Raw genomic sequence first — 23914 nt, 5'->3', positions numbered from 1 at the left:
CAGGCACTGGTTTAGTAACTGCAGTGAACAGTTTCAGAAGGTGGCACCGCTGCCCGTGCGGCTCACCTTGAACACGTGGAAGGCCTCGAACTGGATGTTGCGGCTCTTGTCTCGGAGGAGGTTCATCATCAGCTTGAGGTTCTCGGGCTTACTGATGTACTTTGTCATAATTGTGAAGTTGTGTCTGTCCAATAGCAGCTCACCCAGAAGCTGAGAAGACATTAGACCATTACTCTTAAATTATTAAAACTTAAAGCAAATAAAAAAACAATTAAACAACCCATTTGATAGTCATCACTTGATGCTAGAAGAGACTAGCTTCAAAACACAGCAACAAAAATAAAAATGAACAATGTAACAAACTACCACTACCCAAAAGAAGGAAAGGGTACTAGGAAGTTCTGATTATTAACATAACTAATCTCTTTCCTGTTTTAAATTCTATTTAGCAGGACTTGCTTTCCAGGATGAAGGGTGTTTACCTAAACACAAGCTAAGTGTTTCATTTTCTCACATCAGCCTCAGAAAGCTGACTCTTCAGCAGTGGTTCCTCAAGACGACCCTGACTGTTAAGAAACCAAGCAGGGAGCTGAAACCACTTTCACCGGCCTCAGTGCTTCCATATAAACTCAGTGTGCACACGGTTACTGCTTAGCTGGGACTTTTCCTCCAGGTTGCTCTTGCACCAAGCTCTAGCTGAGGCTGTGTAGCAGCTACATACATGGCTGGGAGCAGGCATTATCCTTGTGGATAGTTGAGGGCATGCCCTGGTGCCAGCCTGCCTGGGTTCAGATCTGTAGCCTTGAGTGCCATATTCCCCTTTGGTGTCTCTACTTTTTCCTAAAGGTCTACAACCAACACCCAATTCTCCAAGTTCAAGTCACAAATACAAAATGAAGAGAAATGAATGACATGAAAAAGAGAATGTGCCATACCTTCAGTGACTGTCTCTTTGTCACATAATTTTCTGAATGAAGTAGCTTTTCATATTCACTGAAAAACTAGGAGAGCAGAAAACATACGTCAGGATAGGGAAAGACACCTAGATAACACTGTCAAGTTTAGGACAGACTCTGAAATCAACAAAGGCCTGTGCTCTCCTGCTGACAACAATGTCATGTCAAACCTTCTTTTCTCTTGGGCCCCTCTGGTGATGCCACTAGCCACTTTTATTCAGGGAGCTCCTGGGACGGGACCCCTCCAGGTTCCAGTGAGATCCAGAGATGACTCTGACAAGTCTCGCTCTACACCCTAACTCCATGTGCATAAAACACCAACACAGTGGTTCTCAACCTTCCTAATGCTGCAACCCTTTAAGACCTCTACCATAACGTTATGTAATTGCTACTTCATAGCTGTAATTTTGCTACTTACTGTAATGAATCATAATGTAAATATCTGATAAGTGAGGACCACTGCCTGAACACTACCTCACACTTTCCATATTCATTTCTTGGTGTTAAAATTTCCTATTATTTCATAAACAGGAACTCAATTTGTCTAAACCACAAAGAGAAAAATGAGCCTGTTCTTTCAAGTTATCAATCAAGGAGAGAAAATAAAGCTGAGAGGGGGGAGAAACCTGGAGTGTTAAGTAGATGGAGGTTTTGAAAGGTGAGAAATTGCTTCAAAGGTGAAGGAAGGAAGGGAGCAGTATTACTTAGAATATGGGGCAGGGAAAAGATATTCCTGGAAGAGGCACAAGGAAGTTATAGTTTGAGAGAACTGGGGAGTGCAAAGCTGCAAATCAGAGCTGATAGGGCCTACCATGGCTTCAAAGTGGGGATAATAAGAACATGTCACCAGAGTAGGAGCAATTAAAGCCAACCCACGGCAGGCAATCCAACTCCCCGTTAAGGATGTCAACAGAAAATTCTGAGCACCAGCACATATCTTTTAACTGACTGTTCCCCCCCCTATGCTTTAGTTGGTAAAACAAACAAACAAACAAACAACAAAGAATCAAAGTGGTTGGAGTTTTAAGTGCATACATTTTATGATAGGACTTGATATTCCTTCTCCCTCAGATCTGACTGTACTCCAAACATTTCTGTAAAAATGTCTTTCTAAAATCTTGTTAGCTGATGTCACATTCACATTAAACATTCAACATTAAAATAGACATCATCACCTATAGAAATCTCTTTAAATAAGGTAGACTATCTACGGGAGGCTTTAAATTAAGTTGGTAGAAAAATAAAAGAAGAGTTTTGAGGCCTTGTGGAAGTAAAGTAGGTTAACAATGACCAACTCTTACCATGGTTAGCACGGATCCATGAGCTTTAGCATCAGAGGCCACACACTCTTATCAGTGGGCATTCGCTACTCTGAGGCTGCAGAAGTCCCAGAGCCTTTGCTCTTAGGACTTGAATCCAGACTCAGGCTTCTGATGTTAGAGCAGTGGTTCTCAACTTTCCTAATGCTGCAATCCTTTCTCTCTCTACCTCCTCCCCCTTTTGTTTTTTTGAGATAGGGTTTTTCTGTGTGCCTTGGCTGAACTTGCTCTGTAGACCAGGCTGGCCTCCAACTCAGAGCCTGCCTCTGTCTCTTGAATGTTGGGATTAAAGGCATGAGCTACCACTATCCAGTGCTTCAACCCTTTGATACAGTTCCTCAGGTTGTCATGACCTCCATCCATAAAATTATTTCCTTGCTTTTTCATAACTAATTTTGCTACTGTTATAAACCATATGTAAATATCTCATATGCAGGCTATCTAGTATGACCTTTTAAAAAGGTCATGATCAAAAGGTTGAGAACCACCTTGTTAAAAAGCCTACGATGCTCCAAAGAAACAAAAGCTGCCACCTCAAACCAGACACACACAAAGGAAACACCCACATCCAAACACTCATGGCAGAAATAAAGTGCTGTCAATGTTTAAGCCACTGATGAGGCTGCTTTCTTAGCCACATGCTGTGCTGCTGCTGGGAGAGGGGAAAGGAGGACACATGAGGAGAGGAGGAAGCACAGGTTCTGCCCTCAGAACCTTATCATGGAGTGGGATAGGAAAGCAAATGATGAAATACTAACAATATTTAAAACATCAAAGATTTAAACTACTGGTGGAAGGATTAAAAACTAAGCCAAGTCTTGTAGAATGGACGGGAAGTTTTAAGTTCCGGTTATTATTCTAAGTTCTCTACACGTGCCCATCAGAGCCTGGACAGTGCAGTGTATAGGGGACCACTGTGGCACTGTGAGAAGCCCAGGGGTGGCTGAGTGGCTGACGGGCAGCAAGTCATCAAGCACCCGGGATCACGGACAGCTCTCTGGAGGTCATCACTGCTGGGTTTGACCGACACTGACACAGAGCTGGAAGCAACCTTACCGATGGCTAGTCCAATGTCCTCACTTTACAAATAAGGAGGGTTTCTAAGCCCCCAAGCAGTGAGTGCCTTGGCCATGGCCACAAAGGAGTAAGCAGCGAAGCAGGGGCAGAGCTGGGGTCCTGCCCACTAGGCCAGCGCTGCTCAAATCCTATCAGCTGCTGCCTCTTTCTCTCTACTTGTGTGCAGCAACTGATGAAAAAGGAAGAAAAAGTATAAAAGTCAGACTAAATTCTCTTTGCATCTTAACTAGATTATCATTCAGGAGCAAAAATGACCACTTCCCCCTTCTAAAATAAAAAAAGATGCAAAGGGCAATGTATGAATCAAGGTCAAATTTTGCTTCAGACTTAGTAGTCCTCAATGTTGTTTCAGTAAAGTGATCATAGCATTATTTACAAATACCATTGAGTCAAATATCCTGATGTAAAATCTAACTTAAATCTCCATTTAAGCTAATTTTTGTTAAAAATTACAAACATCATTTAAAATATTTCACATACTTACTCTATCATAATGTTGTTCCAAAAATTCTGCACTGAGCAATTTATGTCTTGTAAGTAAATCCTAGAAAAAGGAAACATGTATTTTTAGAGTTACTCTCCATTAATGCTTTCTTAGGAAAGAGAATTCTAAAATATCTGCCAAACTGCCTAATAAACTGTTGTTAACTATTAGCACACAGTTGCTACTTAATATTTCATCATAATTTTTCTCAGGACCATAAAGTGATTATGAAATGACCTTGGTCTCACTTGGTCAGAACTGTTTATGCCTCATTACAGGTGGCCCTGGCCCAAGGTCACGCACATGGACAGCAATCCACCTTGAGCTCCGTTGTGGAGATTACTGAGATCTGAGTATGCAGGGAGTTGATCTGCCTCTCACCTCCCAAAAATGTCCCTCACAGAAGCTTTTTGTCTGTCTGGTCATCTGCTCCTGACCTTTGACTCTGACTTACCATCCCTCCCTCACAAGACTTTCCCTGATGGCTCATGGTTGTGATTCTACACGTGCTTTCCTGATGGCTCATGGTTGTGATTCTACACGTGCTTGTGGGTTTATGTAGTAAGTTCTCGCCTTCAGTAGACTGTCAGTTCCATAAACACAAGGATCACACTGGTATTTACAACTTTTGAATTTCTGGCACCTAAACTCTTCCTAGTACATAGCAAGGGCTCAGTGTTAATAAATACACCAATGAATGAATGAGGTAAATTAGATGATGTGTTCGGGGAAGCATCATACTCAATGTTCTTCATGGTATGCTGTCTAAGAAAGCTTCTAACCCCACCCCAGGAATTCACACTGTTCACTGCTGCACAGGTCTTGTGCTGTGTTTCCTCATTAAAGAGGGTGTTCAAGAAACTTTGCTCATTTCCCCCAAGTCTCTTAACTGTGAGAGTTAAACAAGTGACATAAAAAAGCTGGAATTAAGCTTCGGCCTCTCTGGAGATGCAGCAGTCATTTTACTGAAGCCTTCAGTAACCATCTGCTGCTCAGCAGGATGTCACATGCAGGGTCTCTCTCCATGGGACAGGTGCTACAACCCCCTTCACAGGCAAAAAGGAAAGTTCAAGCATCAATGGTTGCAATGCAAAAGAGGAACACAATTACTTCCAAGGGAGTTATCAACAGAGAAAGCATCTAAGCCTCCCTGTCAAAGAGCATCTCCACCCTTTAGCCTGATACCATGCTTGTTAAAGGCTGATGTCCCCTGAGTAGGTACCACAAGGACGGGGTTTATATGTACGGGCCACTGCTGAATCCCCAGACCCTAGAATAGTGCTTGAAACAAGTCAGGCACTCGGAAACTGGATGGATGGAGACTAGCATGTCAGAATCTGTTCTCGGTGATGCCACTTCAATTTTGTAGCTGAATCATTCTTGTGGGCAATCTGAGTAAGTGCAGCCAAAGGACCCTCTTCCACACAAGGCACTACCACACCTCTCTTCATGCTGGGCTGCTGCTCCTCAATGGGGCACTCCCTTCCATCGATGCATCCTAATCGTGAGTCTTACTCCACAAATGCGGTGAACTTGAGACATCATGGTGACACTGTTGTATCTCAAATTAACTAGTTTGCTTCAAGCATGACATGTACACATATGTATCTGAGAGATTACCTAAAGCTTCTGCAGAAGCTGTACTGATTGTGGAAAATAAATCCTTGTTACTATTCATGCCTTTGTCAGGGTGGAACCTTACTGTCAGTCCCCAGGCCTTCCTCCTGTCCTACCGTATTCATTACCCCTCATACGAACTTTACCCACAGCCATCCTTATCTCAGGGGCTCTTTATTAAGAATATGAGCTCTTACAAGGAAAGTGACAATTCTGTGTTAGTGTTCATGGCTTCTGAGTATGAGTAAGCTACATGTACTAAAAGAATTCAACAACTTATAGCTGTCCACCCTGAATGTGGTTCTTGTATTTGATAACACATATATTCCAAAAACCATGGCCTCTGAGCAGAGGCCAATTCCATTACCCCATCTAGTGCCAGCCAAAGGAGGCACTACAGAGTGCCTCATCACAAGAGAAAGTCTGTTTGTTGGACAATCTGTATATTATCTATGCCACACTTAGTGAATAATTGAACAGGAAAGTGCAATTTTGTTTTGTTTTGTTTTTTTGTTTTTCGAGACAGGGTTTCTCTGTGTAGCCCTGGCTGTCCTGGAACTCACTCTGTAGACCAGGCTGGCCTCGAACTCAGAAATCCGCCTGCCTCTGCCTCCNGAGTGCTGGGATTAAAGGCTTGCGCCGCCACGCCCGGCGGGGAAAGTGCAATTTTGACCTTACAGGACTTTTGATTTTCTGATAAGATTTGAGAATTTAATTTTTTTACATTACAATTTTTTGGGGCTGTTTTTGTGGTTTTACTACAAATACCTGAGGCATATGAATGCATATAAAACACACCTCTATTTCCACTAGAGGGCAGTGTGAGTAGAGGAGACAAAGATGGGGAAACAATCTGACTTGCCAGTGTGCTTAGAATTTTTTTAAATTGTGCTTAGAAGTTTTTAAATGTTACCTTGAATGTAGCAAATGCATCTGAAGCTATGTCAAATGTTGACATTTCAACATATCTGAAGAAGTCATAAAACTGTTCTGACCACAAAATGATTTTTGCAAGTGGCTCATGTCTGATGCATTCTCTTAACATTATCCCACAATTAAGAGCTATTTCTGGAGATTCATACCTGTAAAACAAAACAAAACAAAACAAACAAAAGCCATACATGATTTCTCTTTCAAGACAGCAAAAGTGAACATTTCAAACTTTCTCAATGGAAGTTTCATATACTCCTAAGTTACTACAGCCATGTTACAGCAGGGTCATTTGATCTGGAGTTTACAGCTGCATGCAGAGGTAGACAGCTGTGTTCAATCAAGAAAATTCTGCCAGGCATGGTGGTACATGCCTTTGATCCCAGCACTCGGAAGGCAGAGGCAGGCGGATTTCTGAATTCAAGGCCAGCCTGGTCTACAAAGTGAGTTCCAGGACAGCCAGGGATACACAGAGAAACCCTGTCTCGAACTGCCCCCCACCCCCAAAAAAAAGAAAGAAAAAGAAAATTCAACTATGGCAGAGACCATGAGACTAGAAGTTCTGGTGGGAAAAGTCTAGAAAGAAGAGATATGATATCTAGGACCTTGGCTTACCTACCGTGCTCACAACAACCAAAAGAACTACAACCTGAAAAGAACAGTAATAAGAGTATTTTTCCAAATTCAGAAATCGACAGTATAAACACATGTCCATCCATCAAATATACAGCAATTATGCATCACTGTTTCGACACTCAGAACAGTACTTCCAGGTTCTCGCAGACAGGTAAACCTCACAAAATTGCAAGCCTCACTCTGAAGGTTTTACAAAGCATCTCTACCACGGAGAACCCGGGGATCCCAAAATCCTGGCACCTCCTCACCAACTCTGCAAATGCTGCCTTTTCCTGTATTTTCAGCTCGTCTCAGCATTTCTTCCCTTGTGATCATGAAGACCTCTCAGCTGAGCAGGCACCTCCCCTTTTCATAGACTGCGACCTGCTCAGACAGGCTGCTCTCGTGTTCCAAGATACCAATGTTGGCTCTGCCTCTTTCCCACCGACAAGCTCACATACGTTTTTGTTTTTTGTTTTTTTGGTAGTCAAACATTTCCCAATACTCTAGTGAAATAATTATTTGGCCAGCAGAGACTTCCTCTTGGCTAAAACAGGACTGACCAAGATCTGTTTGTGTAATGTTCTCTGATGGTTCTCTGCTTGTCTATCTATGCCTTTTTGTTTTTGGTACGGTTGATCAAATTCAAGGCATTGTGAATACTTGGCAAGTATTCTATCACTGAGCTACACCCCAACACTATCTCTCTCTTTAAAAATAGGGAAGAAAAAGTCCCCCCAGTTCTCCTTTTTATCTCCCCGTGTACCCCCCTTCTTTCTGCTGTCTTTACCTGCTAAGGACAGCCCACAATCTCACAACCCCCACTGTGACTGAATTTCCTTCCCCCAGTTCTCTCTTTCTGAACTGTGGCTGGGTATTTTCCAACGTACCTGAAAAACCTCAGGAAAGTCTATGTAAGTTGAGCATATCTAACATGAAACCTCAACCCTGCCACTCAAAACCAAGACCTAACTTCCCACCCCCTCAGCTCTACATTTTGGGACCAGTGCTCTGTCTCTGACACCTAGCACCACAGATGGGTCATCATGGGGAAATGTTTTGTATCCATGCTGCCCATTATGGTGGCTACTAAGCCACAGGTGTGGCTATGCAAATGAGGGATGGAATAGCCATGATTTAAAGTTAAATTATTACACATGGTTAGTAGCTACCATACTAGCTTCCCTGCAAATCTTCAGCGCTCAGCACTTAGAAATCCCTGGGCCTTTTACTCTTCAAGTCTCTCTCTCAGTTCTATTTCCTTTCCTCGAGCTCCATTGCCGCCTACACTCACACTGTAAGAACTGCAAATGCATCCTAACCTTAAGCCAACAAAGTTTACCACCAGCGTTTCTAGCTTAGCAGTTCAAAACTACTGCCAAACAAACTTCTGGGCACACTGTCCTCCTGGGTTTATTGCTCTGGTACAAGCCATCACCTAGCCTGTCATTATAGGGTTCAGTTCTGCAGCTTACTGCTGCCTATCTCAAGGTTGTCATTTTGGCTCCTGGACCGTTTACACCAGTGGTATCCCATCAGGATGCTTTCTTTTTTCTGTCTATGTAAATTCTAAGCTCTCTGCAACTCTAACCTTAAGATGCTTCCTTTTTACAAACCCATTTAGCTGCTGAAATCCTGCAGTCTTGATTTTCTACCTGGCAGCACCAGCCCCTGTCCTTTAGTTGTACATGTTTGCCTCATATCCTCAACAAGAGCAGGACTGCATTCCTCTGTCTCAGTTAGGGCACAGTACTCAGCATGTACACTGGCTCTCCTGTGATTAAAAGGCCTGTTCACCACATAGGCGATCATAGCATGAATCTCTGCTTATCTCTTATAAACAGGACACTTGCAAGACAAGGGTAATGAAGTTTAGGTTACAAGTGTGGCAGGTTTTTCAAGCTTGTCTAAATAATTAAACCATAAGCCAGGGAATACAAGGCAAACAGTTATGCTGTTCAACCTGTTAACATTAGACTGGGGATCACGTTAGATTTTAAAAAGCTAGTAAAATACTGTTTCTAAATCCAGTCCAGGCCAGTGCTTCCTGTATACACACTAGAATCAGCAGTACCGCCCCTAAAGGCTTCCATCAAAGTACTCAGAGCCTAATAAGTCAACCACATTGAACGTAAGTAATCTAAACTATTTAATCAGCTCAAGTACAGACATCTTAAAAGGTGGCTCTCAGTGCTTTTTATAGAGTGCTACCTTCCAGGTCAGGCAGGAATCGTATGAACTGAGTAAGGTGTCAGAAAGCAAAGAAGCCGTCACAGACCAATTGGGCTCTGCCAAAAGAACAAAGGAGCACACAATGGCCTGAGGTGGGACAACTTAAATATAGAAAAGTAAAGTTTACAATGGGCTAAACCAGCTTTGTGGTGGTTAATCTACTGGCTGTCAACCTGACAGGATGAGAATCATCTAAGAGGCAAGCTCCCCAGCACACCTGTGTGGAACAATCTAGACTAGGTAGCTTCGGCATGCTCGTGAAGGAGTGTCTCGTTAGGGTGAGAAGGCAAGGTCGCCTCAACAATGATACCATCATCCCACAGGCTACAACTACTGTCTTGGACAAAACAGAAAGGAAAAGTGAGCCGAGCACTAACCACCAGCACTCCTGACCACGCAGGCCCCTTCTACCCTGACCCCCTCACCCACCCTCCAACTGAGAGTACAAAGTTAACCCTTCCTTCCTTGGGCTGCTTTTGTCAGGACTACTGCAGGAAAAGTAACTAATAGAACATCCAATATCCATTTTGAGTTAACGATGATGCTTAAACAATATATTCCCTGTTTATTCAAGTTAGTGGGCTAGAGCACCAATGCACTAAAGCTTGGTGCTGGCTTTCGCCAGACTGTAGCTGGGATAGCAACAGCATCACTGTGGAGAGGCCCTGTTGTATGGAAGAAAACAATTATAAGAAGCAAGAAAATGATATTCACTCATTCATTACTTATTTGGCACTAAACTCATAGAGATCCAAAGGCACTCTCCAGCACGCCTGCCAGCTTTTTTTTTTTAAGAGAGGAGATTAACTATTACAGACTAGTAGAAAGCAAGAGTTTTATCTATAAAATTCAGTTTGTAGACCTTGTTTACAAGCCCATTTTAAACAACCTCATTTTGTTAAAAGGGAGGAAATACAGAAGCTGAGCACTGGGCCGTTCCAGATGCATAGAGGAGGTGTCGTGGCTGTGAAAAGTGGCAGATGCATGAGGAGCACGGGGAGTACAGGGAGCAGCCTCACCGAGCTGTGTGCAGGGAGAGAGGAGGGGCCTCAGAAAGCAGGAAAGATGCAAGGCTCATGGCTGAGGTGGGGTTGTGGGTAGGGCAGGCTTGCTGTCTCAGGTCCCAAGCCAAGCTTCACTCTAGGCCTTTCCTTCTTACCTCCCCAGCCGAGGAGGCTGCTGGCCAGCCCAGAGAGTTTTATGCTTCCTCTCTCAAAAATCTCATTTCAGCTTCCAGTGACAGCGCATGCTTTTAATACTTTGTTCAAAAATTAGGGGTAGGTGGATCTTTTAAGCTCAAGACCAGCAGGGGTTACACAATGAGACCCTATTTCAAAGGTTTTTGCTGTTGTTGTTTTTAATTTTATACATTGTCTAAAAATGATTTACATCAAAGCTGCCATGAAGTAATAGGAAGTGTTTTAATTTTTAGATTTCAATAAACCTTTGGTTTCTATAACAAAGGAAATTCTAGTCAGTATCACACTGTTCTAAGAACAGTCAAATTTCAGACTACTCACATAGCATGTTTTCCACAGGGACACTGGAAACAGGTGAAGGGACACTGGAAACAGCAACAGGTGAAGAAGCAACACAGATGGGTAGGAATAGAGAGGAGGAAGCAGGATGCTGGCATGTGACATGTCACGACTCATGCTTTGTCTAAACAAGTCTGAACTTGGGGGAAGTGTTAAACCATAGATACAAACCAAATGAGGTAATGTGTATGGGGGCAAGGTAGTTCACACCAGCAGTCACTGCAGTGGGCAAACATGCTTGCCCACTAGTTTAGCAAAACACTGCCGATGCTGGGATGAGCTCAAGAGGTGCCAGACAATAGTAGTGTGGAGACTGACCAACTAACTACCTTGCCAGCCAGGCAGGCTCAGTGCTCAGAAAGAAGAGGGTCTTTTCACTTTTGTTAATTTAGATCTAAGTTTTGATTTTGTTTCTGAAATGGACAACTACCCAAATCAAATGCCTACTTAGCCTAGGAATAACTCTAGAAAGATGTGTAGTGACCTAGCAGCACATGTTCTGCTGAGTGAGGGTGAGCAGCACGCATGCTCCCACCTCCCACCCCCACAAGAAGGCTTTCACTGCTGTGTGAGGTGCAAGGTGAGCTGAGGTGCAGAGGAGGCATCTCTGGATTGCCTGGGATCTCAACTTGGCTGGGATTTCAATGGACTTCAATGGTTTCTATCTCACAGAATGCAAGTATGGCCACACTGGCTCTATTTCTTTCCTTCAGTTGTATTTATTGTTTTGTGAACTTAAGGGCTCATAACTCACCCAATTTTAAGCTTGCATCCACAGGGTATTTTTGTGTTAGTCTAGCTTACAGGCCAAGACTTTAATGGGCAGTAAATTCAAGATCTACATAAAAGTGAGCTAAAACTACAGAGAATATCTTCCCATTTACCAACCTGGTTATCTTGTCCCACCCAAACAAAATTTTCTTTTTATTTTCAGCTAAGAATATAAACTTTATCACATTGTACATACCCTTTCAATAACATGAACAAAATATTCTGTTGGGTGCAGATGTATTCAACAGTAGGAGTTCTTGTACCAATTTGTCTTCTGAGAATATTGTTGAAAATTTGAGCCACGTCTTTTTTGCCCTATTAGGAATACAATCATTAAAATATTTACCTGTCTAAGTATGAAAATGTCCATCCACCCTCAATATAAAGTCAAAGAGCCACTGTGTATTAGTTATGACTGGATATCTGACTTTACAACATTTGTAGACATTAAATTTCTAATTTTATCTATTTGTAATGACAAATTCTTAGATTTAATAGTGTGTAATTTTAATACAATTTTATCAACAAAGTGAAATCTCATTATAATCCACAAGTAATTTCAACCATCTCTAACTCTCAGAAGCATGCTGATTCGATTATGGGAAGCAGATGTTGGTAGCACACCTTACACAAGTGGATAGTTCTGTTGTGAACAGTACAGTGTACACTTTTACAGAAACAGAAAGGAAGGAGATTATACTCTCAGTGTGATGACATTAGAGAATTTTTGGCAAGTAGATAAACTCCTTTATTAAATTTACTCACCTAGGGAAGACTTAAATACATATTAAATAATAAAAGCACTAAGTACTACAAAGTTCAGAGATGAGTACTTTACAATACCACTACACAAAACACAGACATATCTAGTAAACCTTAACAATCAGAAAGTTGCCTAAGAAATTAATAGTAGACAAAAGGCTCCTAAGAGAGGTTTCAGAATAGACACTGTTCCATGGCTGATAACGCTCAAAGAGCATTGAAGCCCATGGACAGATCATTCTGGGGCCTGTGCTGGCTCAGGTGCAGTAATGGTAATTTCTACAAATCAGTCCCACGGCACACACTTAAAAAAAAAAACAAAAACAAACCAAAAACCAAAACCAAGACAGAAACTAATGCCTCTAAAGTTCCAAATGAATATTATTAAGTTCAGTGTTCAGTTGAGAGAATAGGTGGAGACAGAGAAGGATCAGATATCCCATTTGCACCTCTCAAGTTAACAGAGAAAACAGAGTTTGATACACTATTAAAAATACACAAAATCAGTTGTATAAATGGAAATATCTAGTTCTATCTTCTCTATAGTAGGACAAAAATGTTTATTTTCCTTTAAGAATTAAGGAAATTTAAGATTTTTGGGATAGCATTGGAAATGTAAATGAGGAAGTACCTATCCCTTCTTCAAACTTTACCATACCTCTCTCCACCAAAATTCACACAGATATCGAATTACACAGGCAGATGAACACTGAGACTTAAAGCATACTCATGACATTGAAAGAGGAAAATGCTTATGAGCATGGAGACGGAGTACTTTGTATACCTGCTTCTCAGGCTGGACTCGGGGGCTATTATCTTCATGAACTCACTATCTACCTAGTGTCCTGATCCAACTGCATACACAGAGGCAATGGGGGTGGGGTAGAGGGAGCAGGCCCTAAGAGGAAAAGCAGGCTGTACCATCTGCAGCTAATCCAAGAATGAATGGCTTGGTTGTCGTTCTGCTCTAGCTGTGGGGCCAACGAGTACAGGCCCAATATTACCAGAAATAAATTTTACAGAAGTCAGAAAGTCAGAATTGTGAATAAAATCTGTTTCAACACTACACTAAATAAAAAATTTAAAAGCAGTGCCAAGTAAACACAAAACACATGATCTCTGCTGTAAGACATTTTAGGGTCTTCTAGCATTCTATGACGTTCTTTAGACTGCTGATTCCTTGACGCAGAGAGAAGCAGTTTATGAAACATACTCTAAATGAAAGAGTATCACGAACACCCAAGAACCTTCACATGCAATGTGGTGAAATGTGTGCGCATAGGTCAGGGGCCTGAGTCAAGAGGGATCTTAAATTATTCCAAAGAATAGAATGCATGGAAAAGGACCACAAGAAGTGTTATTGAGAATTAAGAAGCGAGTTTCTTACCTCAAAGTCAATGAGCTGTAAGTCAGCTACCAGGGTGCCGAGGAGCCCGCTATTGTACAGCTCCTGAGCCAGCTGAGCTACCGCCTCTGTCTGAGGCTCCTTCTCATTGGTGCCGTAAAGAATTTCTTTCATGGCGACCAAATTTTTTGAAACTTCTTCTGTAGCCTGATTTTGGGAGGAAGGTGCAGAAGAGAAAAACGATTCATTTTAACAAACACATATTATAGCTATATTAGCTAAATATCCATTTTTTTTTATAGTATTTACCTTCAGACCTATGTGCAAGCTCCAACTCTGTCCTCAGGAGCTGAATACTCTACAGGAGGGAGAGAGGGAGGGAGGGGAGGGGGGAAGAAGAGGGAGGGGGAAGGTTGCAAGCACTCCCTCAGAAAGAATGACATGTTCTGAATATACAATGGAAACTCAGCTAATGTAAAGTAGAAACAGAAATGACAAGACTGGGTTTCTCCTCAAGCTTGGGGAAGCTCTTCAGAAGAGGCATGTGAGCGGCTGCTGCTGCTGGAAAGTGGAGATGGTGGTGATGTGTGTGAGACTAACAACCAAGTATCAGGGAGAAGGAGCAGCAGAAGGCAGCAATGAGGGAGAGGAAACTAGAAACACAAGCAAGCAAAAGAAATGGCACTGGTGGGTTAAAGAAGATGTGAAAAGTTACTGCAAAGTGTGCATCATATTCAAGAAAATCCAAGGATGTTAAACAGAGAAGCCAAAGACACACAGACTGAGAACTAGAAACTCTGATGTGTGAAGTGGATACAATGGATGTAACAGCAGGGAAGGCCCTGCTGAAGAAAACTGCTGCTGAAGAGTAACAAGTAGACAAAAAGGAATCATGGGAGTGACATAGGTGGGGATATCATGCTTATAAGATTTAGGGTAACTTTAGTAATATACACAGCTATAGTCCCCAAAGAGAGGAAAGAACAGACAAAAAATTTGAAAATGTGATGAATGAAAACAACTTTGAATTGGCCAGGTGCACACCTTCAATCCCAGTGCTTGGGAGTTGGAGTTAGGCATCTGCCTGTGAGTTTGAGGTCAGCCTTATCTCTACATTGTTCCAGGATAGTGAGGATTACATAGAGGGACCCTATCTCAAAAACAAAACAAAAATCCTAAACAAAAAAAATATATATTTGATTAAAAAAAAAACCTGCCAAAATAAATACTAGTAAAAGGCAAATAAATCTCGTGTAAGAAATAGAAATAAGCACCCATGGAAGGAGACAAAGTTTGGAGCTGAGACAAAAGGATGGACCATCTAGAGACTGCCATATCCAGGGATCCATCCCATAATCAGTCTCCAAACACTGACACCATTGCATACACTAGGCAAGACTGTACTGATAGGACCCTGATATAGCGGTCTCTAGTGAGACTATGCTGGGGCCTAGCAAACACAGAAGTGGATGCTCACAGTCAGCTATTGGATGGGTCACAGGGCCCCCAATGGAGGAGCTAGAGAAAGTACCCAAGGAGNTAAAGGGATCTGCAACCCTATAGGNGGAACAACATTATGAACTAACCAGTACCCCGGAGCTCTTGACTCTACCTGCATATGTATCAAAAGATGGCTTAGTCGGCCATCACTAAAAAGAGAGGCCCATTGGACATGCAAACTTTATATGCCCCAGTACAGGGGAATGCCAGGGCCAAAAAGTGGGAGTGGCTGGGTAGGGGGGTTGGGGGGAGGGNATGGGGGATTTTTGGGATAGCATTGGAAATGTAAATGAGGAAAATACCTAATTAAGAAAAAAAGAAAAGAAATAGAAATAAGATAGCTGGAGAGATGGCTCAGTACTTAAGAGCACTGGCTAGTCTTCCCGGGGACCTAGGATTGAGTTCCAGCCCTTACTTGTGTGCTCTCAACAGTTTGGTCACCCCAGTTACAAGGGGTATGATGCTCTCTTCTGGCCTCCTGGGCACCAGTCATGCATTTGGTGAACAGACTACATGCAAGCAAAACACACATACACATTTTTAAAAATTAAAGGAAAAGAAATAAGAATGGATTATATAAAAAGATGGCTGTGGTGAAGAGCGCTTGCTGTGCCGTCACAAGGACTAGAATTCAGATCGTAGCACTCTCAGAAGGCCTCAGAGGGCTTCAATAATACCCTCCTCAGCTCCACGTATACACATATGCACAGGTACTCACATGCAGATATAGACACAGAGGAGGAGTCCATGCAGAGATTCAGAACAAAGAACTGTTTAAATCTGATGATAAAGAGAGAATCTTAAAAGTACCCGTTGGGGGAGGGGGAGCAGTAGGGAAAGAAGCACAGCCAAAGCAAACCAAAGAACGCCAGTGGGAATTCTTGACAGAAACTATACACGCCAACAGATAGCAGGGAACTGCTAAAACTACTAAGAAAAACAAACTACTAAGCTAACATCCTAGAATTTTATAATCCAATAAAAATGTTTTAAAAATAAAAATAATTCTACATAGTGAGTTCCAGGATAGCCAGGGCTATCTATGAGACCCTGATTCAAAAGAAAATGCCCCCCACCCCCATCCCAGAATAAGACAACATGAAGAGTTTTTGAGATGCATTAAAACTAAAAGATACAAATAAGGAGAAAAATTGAATAAAAACAAAGTTTTCCTTTACTACTAAAGAAAATTTGGCTCTTTAAAGCAAAAACAGCATACTCTAAGATTACTGCATGTACAAGAAAATGCATGGCAACAGTAGCTCAGGAGGGTCATGGAATATAGGGTAAGGTGTAGCATGCAGTACCAGATTTCTTCAAGACAGACTAGTACAAGACGAAGATGTTATTAACCTAAGTCTTAAACCAAACAGTTTTAAAAAATCTCCACGCAAAGGTGGTAGCAAACTGTTTGTGATCCACCATTTGGGATCCAAGGCAAGACAAGCTTGAGCTTCACGGTGAACTTAGGGCCAGCTTTTATTATCACACGGTGTGAAGCTGTCTCATGAAAACAAGCAAGCAAATAAAACAAAAAAACTAGCCCGCCAAAATATAGAAGACCTGCTATAGGACATCAGCAGATGACAGTATTCAGAACAAATTTAACAGCCCATGTTAATTCCTTTACAACCATCAAAGCTTCTTACCGAATGGTCACACAACTTCTTGAGTATCTCCTGCACTAGCACTGCTGCACTGGAGGGTCTATGGCCTCCCTATACTGTCTGATGGCCCAAGCAGTAACCTCTTCCTGCTTGAGGTAGTACACCTGTCTTCCTTTAAAATATATCTTCAGAAAACTTCTTTTCAATTTTATTTTCAATTATTGTTCCAAGAAAGGTAGGCTAATGCCCAACCCTGCTCCAGATACAGAAAGAAGATCCTGCATATGGGACATGCCAACCCAGCCGAGGTCATCCTTAGTAGTGTAGACAATCAAGAGAAAGAGTTTAAAGTGGAGTGGATCTCTTCGTCTTCCATGGGTGCTATGGCCAACTGGAGTCATGATACCACACTGAAGACTCTAACTCCTCACTTTAATTGTATTTCACCATCAGCCTAACACCTAGGCTGCACAGACATTTCTGTGTTCTAAAGGATATTCAATAAATCACATTACTCTTATATTTCAACCACATATCTAGTTATGCTTCTGCGGCCTGCTTAAATTGCTAACCAAAATACCTAGCAGGAAAGAACCAAAAATGGGCCCATCATATCTTTCAGTAATGATCTAATATATATATCCCCCCACCCACCCCCACACCCCCCAATCACCAGACAGTGTTTCACTCTGTCTATGTAGTCCTAGCTGTTCTGGAACTCACTTTGTAGACCAGGCTGGTCATGAACTCTCAGAGATCTGCCTGCCTCTGCTGGGATTAAAGGCGTGAGCTACCACCACCTAGTTTTGATCTAATAATCTTGGGTTTGCAAATCATATTTGTAAAGATTTTTGTTTAATATCTTGATAAAATAAAATGACATCATTTCATATTTTCTGACTATTAAAAAAAAGTCAAACAAGTTAATTTAGTAAAATCTTTTCATTAAACCATTTGACCAGGTATAATGGTATATGCCTTTAATCCTGGCAGAGGGAGACAGATCTCTTTTGAGTTCCAGGATAGCTTAGTCTACACAGAAAGCTTAGGTCAGTTAGGGCTATATAGTTCAACTCTGACTTAAAAAAAAAAAAATCTCAAACCTATTCTGATTTGTAAGGCTTGCCCCCTCTCAGTCCTATAAACCCTTAGACCTCTGTGTGCAGTAGAGCTCACCTTTTCTGGTCCAGTATACACTTTATTGTCTATAAGGCTTAGATTTCTCAGTAGTCCAAAATCTCATATGCAATAAGGTGGCCCAAATGTAATTTTTCTGGACCAAGACAGAATAGAAGTGGGATAGATTCTATTATAATCTATTTATATGCAATGCCTTTTCAGTTCCTTTATTCCAAGTGATTCTCACTGACAAGAAAAAAAAATCTGACACTGACTTAATAGGGTTTCTAAGTGTGCTACCTGGTGGTTATGTCATGATCCTAAATGGCAGATCTCCTTCACCCTCCTTTGCTTTTCTGGTTAAACTCAAGTTTGAACACTCTTAGAAATTTTAATTTATCAATTTTGAAATTTTTATGATTTTCATCTTTGAATTCCGATCAAACCTCATGCTTTCATCTGACAACAACAGGTGCTGAAAGGAGGGACAGTTAAAGGGCAAGGCTTCATTGTGAGGGGATGAAATGTTCTAGAGCTGACTCAAGTTATGGTCACATCTATCCATGCAGAAACTAACAGACATGGAGTCACATACTTTAAATGGTCAACTGCATGATATGTACATTCAATAAAGCTGTCTTTAAAAGACACAAGAGAGGAAGGGACAAAATGGCAGCTATTCTACTTCTGAGCTGAAAGCCAGGCTCTTCCACAGTAAAGGTGGGGAGGCAATGACAATGGAATTAGATGCACCCAGCTCTTACTGCTTACTTGCTTTGGGTTCTGATACCCTCCTGCCCTCTTGAGAACCATGTATTATTATCTCTTCTTCTCATATAGCCAAATCCCAACTCAGCCTATTTTCAGTTTTTACAGATGATCAAGGTTCCCCTTAACGAACCAAATATGCTCTTTCTAGACATCACAAATTCCTCTCTGCTACACTTTACCTATAACTAAGTCTCTTGAATATTTACTCATGTTTGTCACAATCCAAGTCCCCTTCCCTTTCTCACACAGCTCCTGCACCTCACACTTTATTGCTTTTGGCTAGCTGACACAGACTTACATGCCATTAAAGACAATTACCTGTCTTTATTCTGCCTGGGCGCCTGTAGTGTTTGTACTTGGTGCTTACTGCACCCATCCCTGTCCTTATTTCTACCTTTCCCACCTCTCTGGGTGCTTCTTGGTCTCCTTTTCAGTTGGTCCTCCTTAACTAAACCCACAAGGCCAGATGTGAGGCTTTCCTTCCTGCCTCTTGTTTTTTTGCAGCTTCTCTTTAAGTGATCTCATCCATGCCCACTGCTTTAATTAACTCCTAAAGGCAGATACCTCACAGATGCCTATCTTCAGTTCTCCCAGGCTTTGTCTTTCAGCAGTCTACACAAAATGTCTGTATATAGATGTCTATGGTATGGTACCTACTTCAAACCCAATCTATCTAAAAGAGAGCTCACGTTGTTGCCCACTGCCTGGTATTCTTCCTTTTTCTTACATACAGATCAGGTATAAGTACAGTTGCCCTCAGAAACTCAGGGGTCATCATTGGCTCTTTTTCCTTCTGAGCCAGCAAATGGCTAAGTTGTCTCTACTCTCCCAGATCCTGCCATCTGCTGTCTCCTCTGCCATTGCCGCCAAAACCCAAGTCCTGTAACTTCTGCCAAAATTACTACCTAGCCTATTGACTTCCTTACATTCCTGTCGGACTTGTACATTCTTTTCCAATCAAAACCCAAATGATGAAGAGATTCTGTTTAAAATGCTCCAATGATTACTTATTTCTCTTAGAATGGTGCAAAATCTCAGAGGTCTTACATATGTGGTTTCCTATGCTCATGTGTCCTTTGCACCCACCTGATGGCCAACTCTCCCTTTCTTTCTTCAGTGCTGACTTCAGTACTGAATAGCTTTTTCAAAACTTTCCTAGGTAAAATTCTGTCACACATTCACCTATGGTTAAGTTTTCCCTCACACTGTTCTCATGGTTGAGTATGATTCTTCTGTTCCTTGTAATTTCCCAGTTACTGGTCCCCTCCGCTACACCGAGAGCTTAAGAGTAGATACAGGGCCTCCAGGGCAGAGCAACCCTGTAAGACCCCACTGAGAAGGCAAAAGAAGTGCTTAAGAGTCCAAAAGCAGACAAGATTATGCAAAATAGTTCGGGGGAGGTACAGGAATATGTAGGAGCAACTCATCTGGTTTACTTCTAGAAAGAAGCCACCAAATTCAGACCCCCCCCCCCAGCACTGCTGGTTTACCACATAGACAACACAAGATAACTGAGCTAATATTTCAGTTACTGAAAAGGAAAGATGGTGGCTACCAGAATTAAGAATCATATATTCTATGTGGTACCTGGAAAAAAACCAACCTGACTTTATGATGAGCAAAGAAAAAAAAAAATCACCCACATCAGGAGTGGGAGTGCGTGTGAAGAGAGAGGAACTGCAGTTCAGTGGAGGGGAAGCAACAGCTCCAGCAGTGCCTGCTTGCCAAGGTACAGTGTAAGCAAAGAAGTGAACTGGCTGGCTAATTCAATAAGGCTGCCATTTTACTTAAGGGCCAAGTACTCTAAACTTGGATCCTGGTGTGGATATGGTCATAGTGCAGACATCTCCCAAAGCTAACACCAAGGAAAACCAGTTCTGTGCCTAGTGCTTGACTAGCTGGAAAGAATAGTTTGTTCCATGCTGCCTGTGTTGGAAATCTTGAGTCACAGCACACCCACACTGTATATTACTCTGTATGGGAAACTAGTAAGTTAAAAGGTTAAGTGTGCCTTTTGCTCAACTTACAGCCTAATTCCTGTAACTACATAGACTAAAACAGTGGTTCTTAATTGGTGGTTGTGATCCCATTGGGGGTGCAGAAACCCTTTTAAAGGGGTCATATCAGATATCCTCAATATCAGATATTTATATTACAATTCATAACAGTAGCAAAATTAGTTATGAAGAAGCAATGAAAATAATTTTATGGTTGGAGAGTCACCAATCCATGAGGACTGCATTAAAGGGTCACACCAGCAGGAAGCTTGAGACGACTGCGCTGAAAGAACATTCCAAACTGAGTACTGTGACTGCGCTGAGAGAACATTCCAAACTGAGTACTGTTTGCTTCTTTACTTTTCATTCACTCCATTTCAGACTTGTGTGAACGTTCTGTCAATTATGGCTTATTTATTTATCTACTTATTGTTTGATTATTCATTTATGCACTTGGGATCAAAGGCAGAGTCTTTTAACTATTTCAACACTGGTGTGATTTCTGATCCCTATTAACCTGAACAATTTTCAACTAAGCAAGCAAACTAGTGCACACACACACACACACACACACACACACACTGCATGTAAGTTTTAATTTGTTTAAAGACTTACTACTACTGATGGTTTTAAAATGTTTTTAACCTCTCTTCTAGCCCACCACTCACCAGAGGTAGTGGGAAAGAAAGGTTATTAGGACACAGGGGAGGTGGAGCTGTTTAGAAATGGTTCTTGCATTCTCAGGAAATCAGCAGTTTAGTTCACCAGGCAGTAGCAGCAGCAGCAGCAGTAGCAGCAGCAGCTCAATCCACTCACAAATACCAGTAGTCTAGTTCAGTAGTGTCAGGATAGCAGAAGCAGTCAGGCCTCAGCCAAACAGGACTGTCAAGGACACCAGAAGTTCTCTGTCGTGCCTCTCAATAAAGTGAAGATTAGGGAAGACGAGAGACCAAGACGTGTTGTAAGGTTAGTTCTATAAACAAGCCCCTCTCACAGTCTGTTGAGTCCTATTCATACTTCCTCCAAATGTCATGTGTCCTCCATGGTTCTCACCTCAGTATGTGAGTCTGTCTTAGTAAAACTACCTGAGTCTGTATAAACTGACATCACTCTGCCAATTGGCCAGAGTTACAGAAGTAGCAAGAAGCCACTGGCACACCAACAGAAGTTTCTCTCTTTTTTCCTTCCTTCCTTCCTTTGTTTCTTTCTTTTTCTTTTTTTTTTTTTTTTTTTTTTTTTTTTTTTTTTTTTTTTGGTTTTTTGAGACAGGGTTTCTCTGTGTAGCCCTGGCTGTCCTGGAACTCACTTTGTAGAGCAGGCTGGCCTCGAACTCAGAAATCCGCCTGCCTCTACCTCCTGAGTGCTGAGATTAAAGGCATGTGCCACCACACCTGGCTCGACAGAAGTTTCTTGGTGCATTTTTTTTTCCTATGGAGTCCAAACAAATGGAGCTCAACTATGAAATGAAGGTGGACAGATATGTATGTGTCATTAGTGAAGAATACTTTATCTTGCACCCCTGAAGAGCCTCATCTCTGCTCCAGGTGAAGCTTGAGTGTTCACACTCTGCTTCCAGGTGGGCTCCAGCTGCAGCAGCTAGGCCTTCTTCAGCTGCCAGCCTTGCAGGCTGGCCCTTCCCGTTTCCTACACTCCAGGGTCTGACAGCAATTTACACATATAGTGACCTCATGATTTTGTTAGTTGGCAGAACACTCTTTGAGTGCTCATCATCTGGACATGGTGTTCTAAGACACAGATGCTGTTCCGGCGTGGCCAGGGAGCCTCATATTGGGTTTCATAGGCAGACCGCTTTATTAACAGCAGCCAACTGTTTATAAATACTTAGTCAAGAGTATCCCTTGTGACAAGCTACTCATTTGACTGGAAAATGAAGTCCCATGTTCTACATTTCTTACTCTGTGACAAGAGGAAAAGACTGTGGTTAAGGTCTTAGTTGTTTCCTTAGGACTTCTGAGAAGTGACCTATGACATAGCTGCATGTACCAGGGCTTAGAAGTGCCTGTGATGGACAGAGTCTGGGCATGTTAGGTCCCTGGAATTCAGGTTCTGGGGTAGAAGAGCAGAGCTCAAGTCTCTTAAGTCCCTTGGATGGAAGGCAAGTGACTCCTGAAGTACGAGAGTTCCCTAGCATCCACATACAACCAAATGAGAACTTTAATTAGCTATTTTAAAAATATTTTTTAAAATATTTACGTTATTAGGTCAATGTAGACGGCCTTAGCATCTCAATTTTCATATCTAGTGTATCACTGGCACAACAAACAGTATTAGAATAAAACCTCTTTCCTACCCAGAGGAGGACTTAGGGATGTTCTTTAGCCTTTATGATTGTGTCCAGCACAGCCTCCCCTAGTAGCACCCTAGCTATGAGATTTTCCCCTTAAATATAAGTTAGGAGTCTGAGGCAAAGGCAAACGGTACAAGAGTTCAGGCCAGCCTGGGTAATATACCTGAGGGCGCATGGGTCCATGATGGGGAGAAGTAACTCAAGAAGCTAAAACCCTGGTGCAACTGGTCTGTTTCAGGACCTCCCAAACCAGAAAGCCTCTGTGCCTTAAACCTGACCTCCTTGTAACACTCATCTGTGCTGCTGTGGCTCAGGCTGCCCTGTGGTCAATCGCACAGAGCTAGTGCTCCACCTGCACCACGCAGACAGAGGGAGGACAGAGTAAGGCCACTGTCCACTGGATAAAAGCAGGAAAAAGCTTTCTTATGAATTAGCAATTTCAAAACAAATATTTATAGTGAAACAGAGGAGAGTGTGGGGGTGAGTCCCTTTAGTCCCAGCCCTCAGGAAGCAGAGGCAGGTCTATGTTCAAGACCAGCCTTTTCTAAGGAGCAAGTTCCAAGACAGCTAGCTAACCCCACAGAGTAAGACTGTCTAAAAATGGAAGATGAATCAAAGTTTTTATACAGAAAGATATGAAGACAAAGTTGTAGAATGGAATCTAAAGTGGACATATCAGTAAGATGCTCTCAGGCAGGGAAGCTTGTGTGCAAGCCTGAGACCCTGAGCAGCAGCCCTGGGCCCCACAGTGCACAAGGACGTCTGAGGCTTGTGTACCATGGCAATGTGCTTATTCTCACATAAAGACAAAATTAAAAAAAAAGAATATAGTTGTGGTAAATATTTGATGAAAAGACTCAATTAATATATTAACTCCTGTGTTGAATGCTTTTTCAAGCTCACCTTCCCCAATTCATTATAGAAAGTGTCTGGCTATTCTCAACTAAAAGAATGTGAACTAAGAAA

The 23914-nt window shown here is 42.0% G+C and overlaps 1 protein-coding gene across 4 annotated transcripts in view; it reads right to left on the bottom strand.

Moving 5' to 3' along the window:
• Cab39 (calcium binding protein 39) overlaps positions 1 to 23914 on the bottom strand; it is a 59868-nt gene that overhangs the window by 3104 nt on the left and 32850 nt on the right. For all 4 annotated transcript variants that reach the window (XM_021163322.2, XM_021163330.2, XM_029474973.1 and 1 more), the window contains 6 exons: positions 13689 to 13853; positions 11736 to 11854; positions 6367 to 6535; positions 3837 to 3896; positions 936 to 1001; positions 67 to 210 (listed from right to left, as the gene is read on the bottom strand). In XM_021163322.2, the coding sequence (XP_021018981.1) occupies positions 67 to 210; positions 936 to 1001; positions 3837 to 3896; positions 6367 to 6535; positions 11736 to 11854; positions 13689 to 13853 (723 nt within the window). The remainder of the gene's footprint in view (positions 1 to 66; positions 211 to 935; positions 1002 to 3836; positions 3897 to 6366; positions 6536 to 11735; positions 11855 to 13688; positions 13854 to 23914) is intronic.

This window comes from Mus caroli, chromosome 1 (assembly GCF_900094665.2).
Source record: "Mus caroli chromosome 1, CAROLI_EIJ_v1.1, whole genome shotgun sequence".
Lineage (NCBI taxonomy): Eukaryota > Metazoa > Chordata > Mammalia > Rodentia > Muridae > Mus > Mus caroli.
Note: the sequence above shows the minus strand (reverse complement) of the source record. Positions and strands in the feature narration are given on the sequence as shown.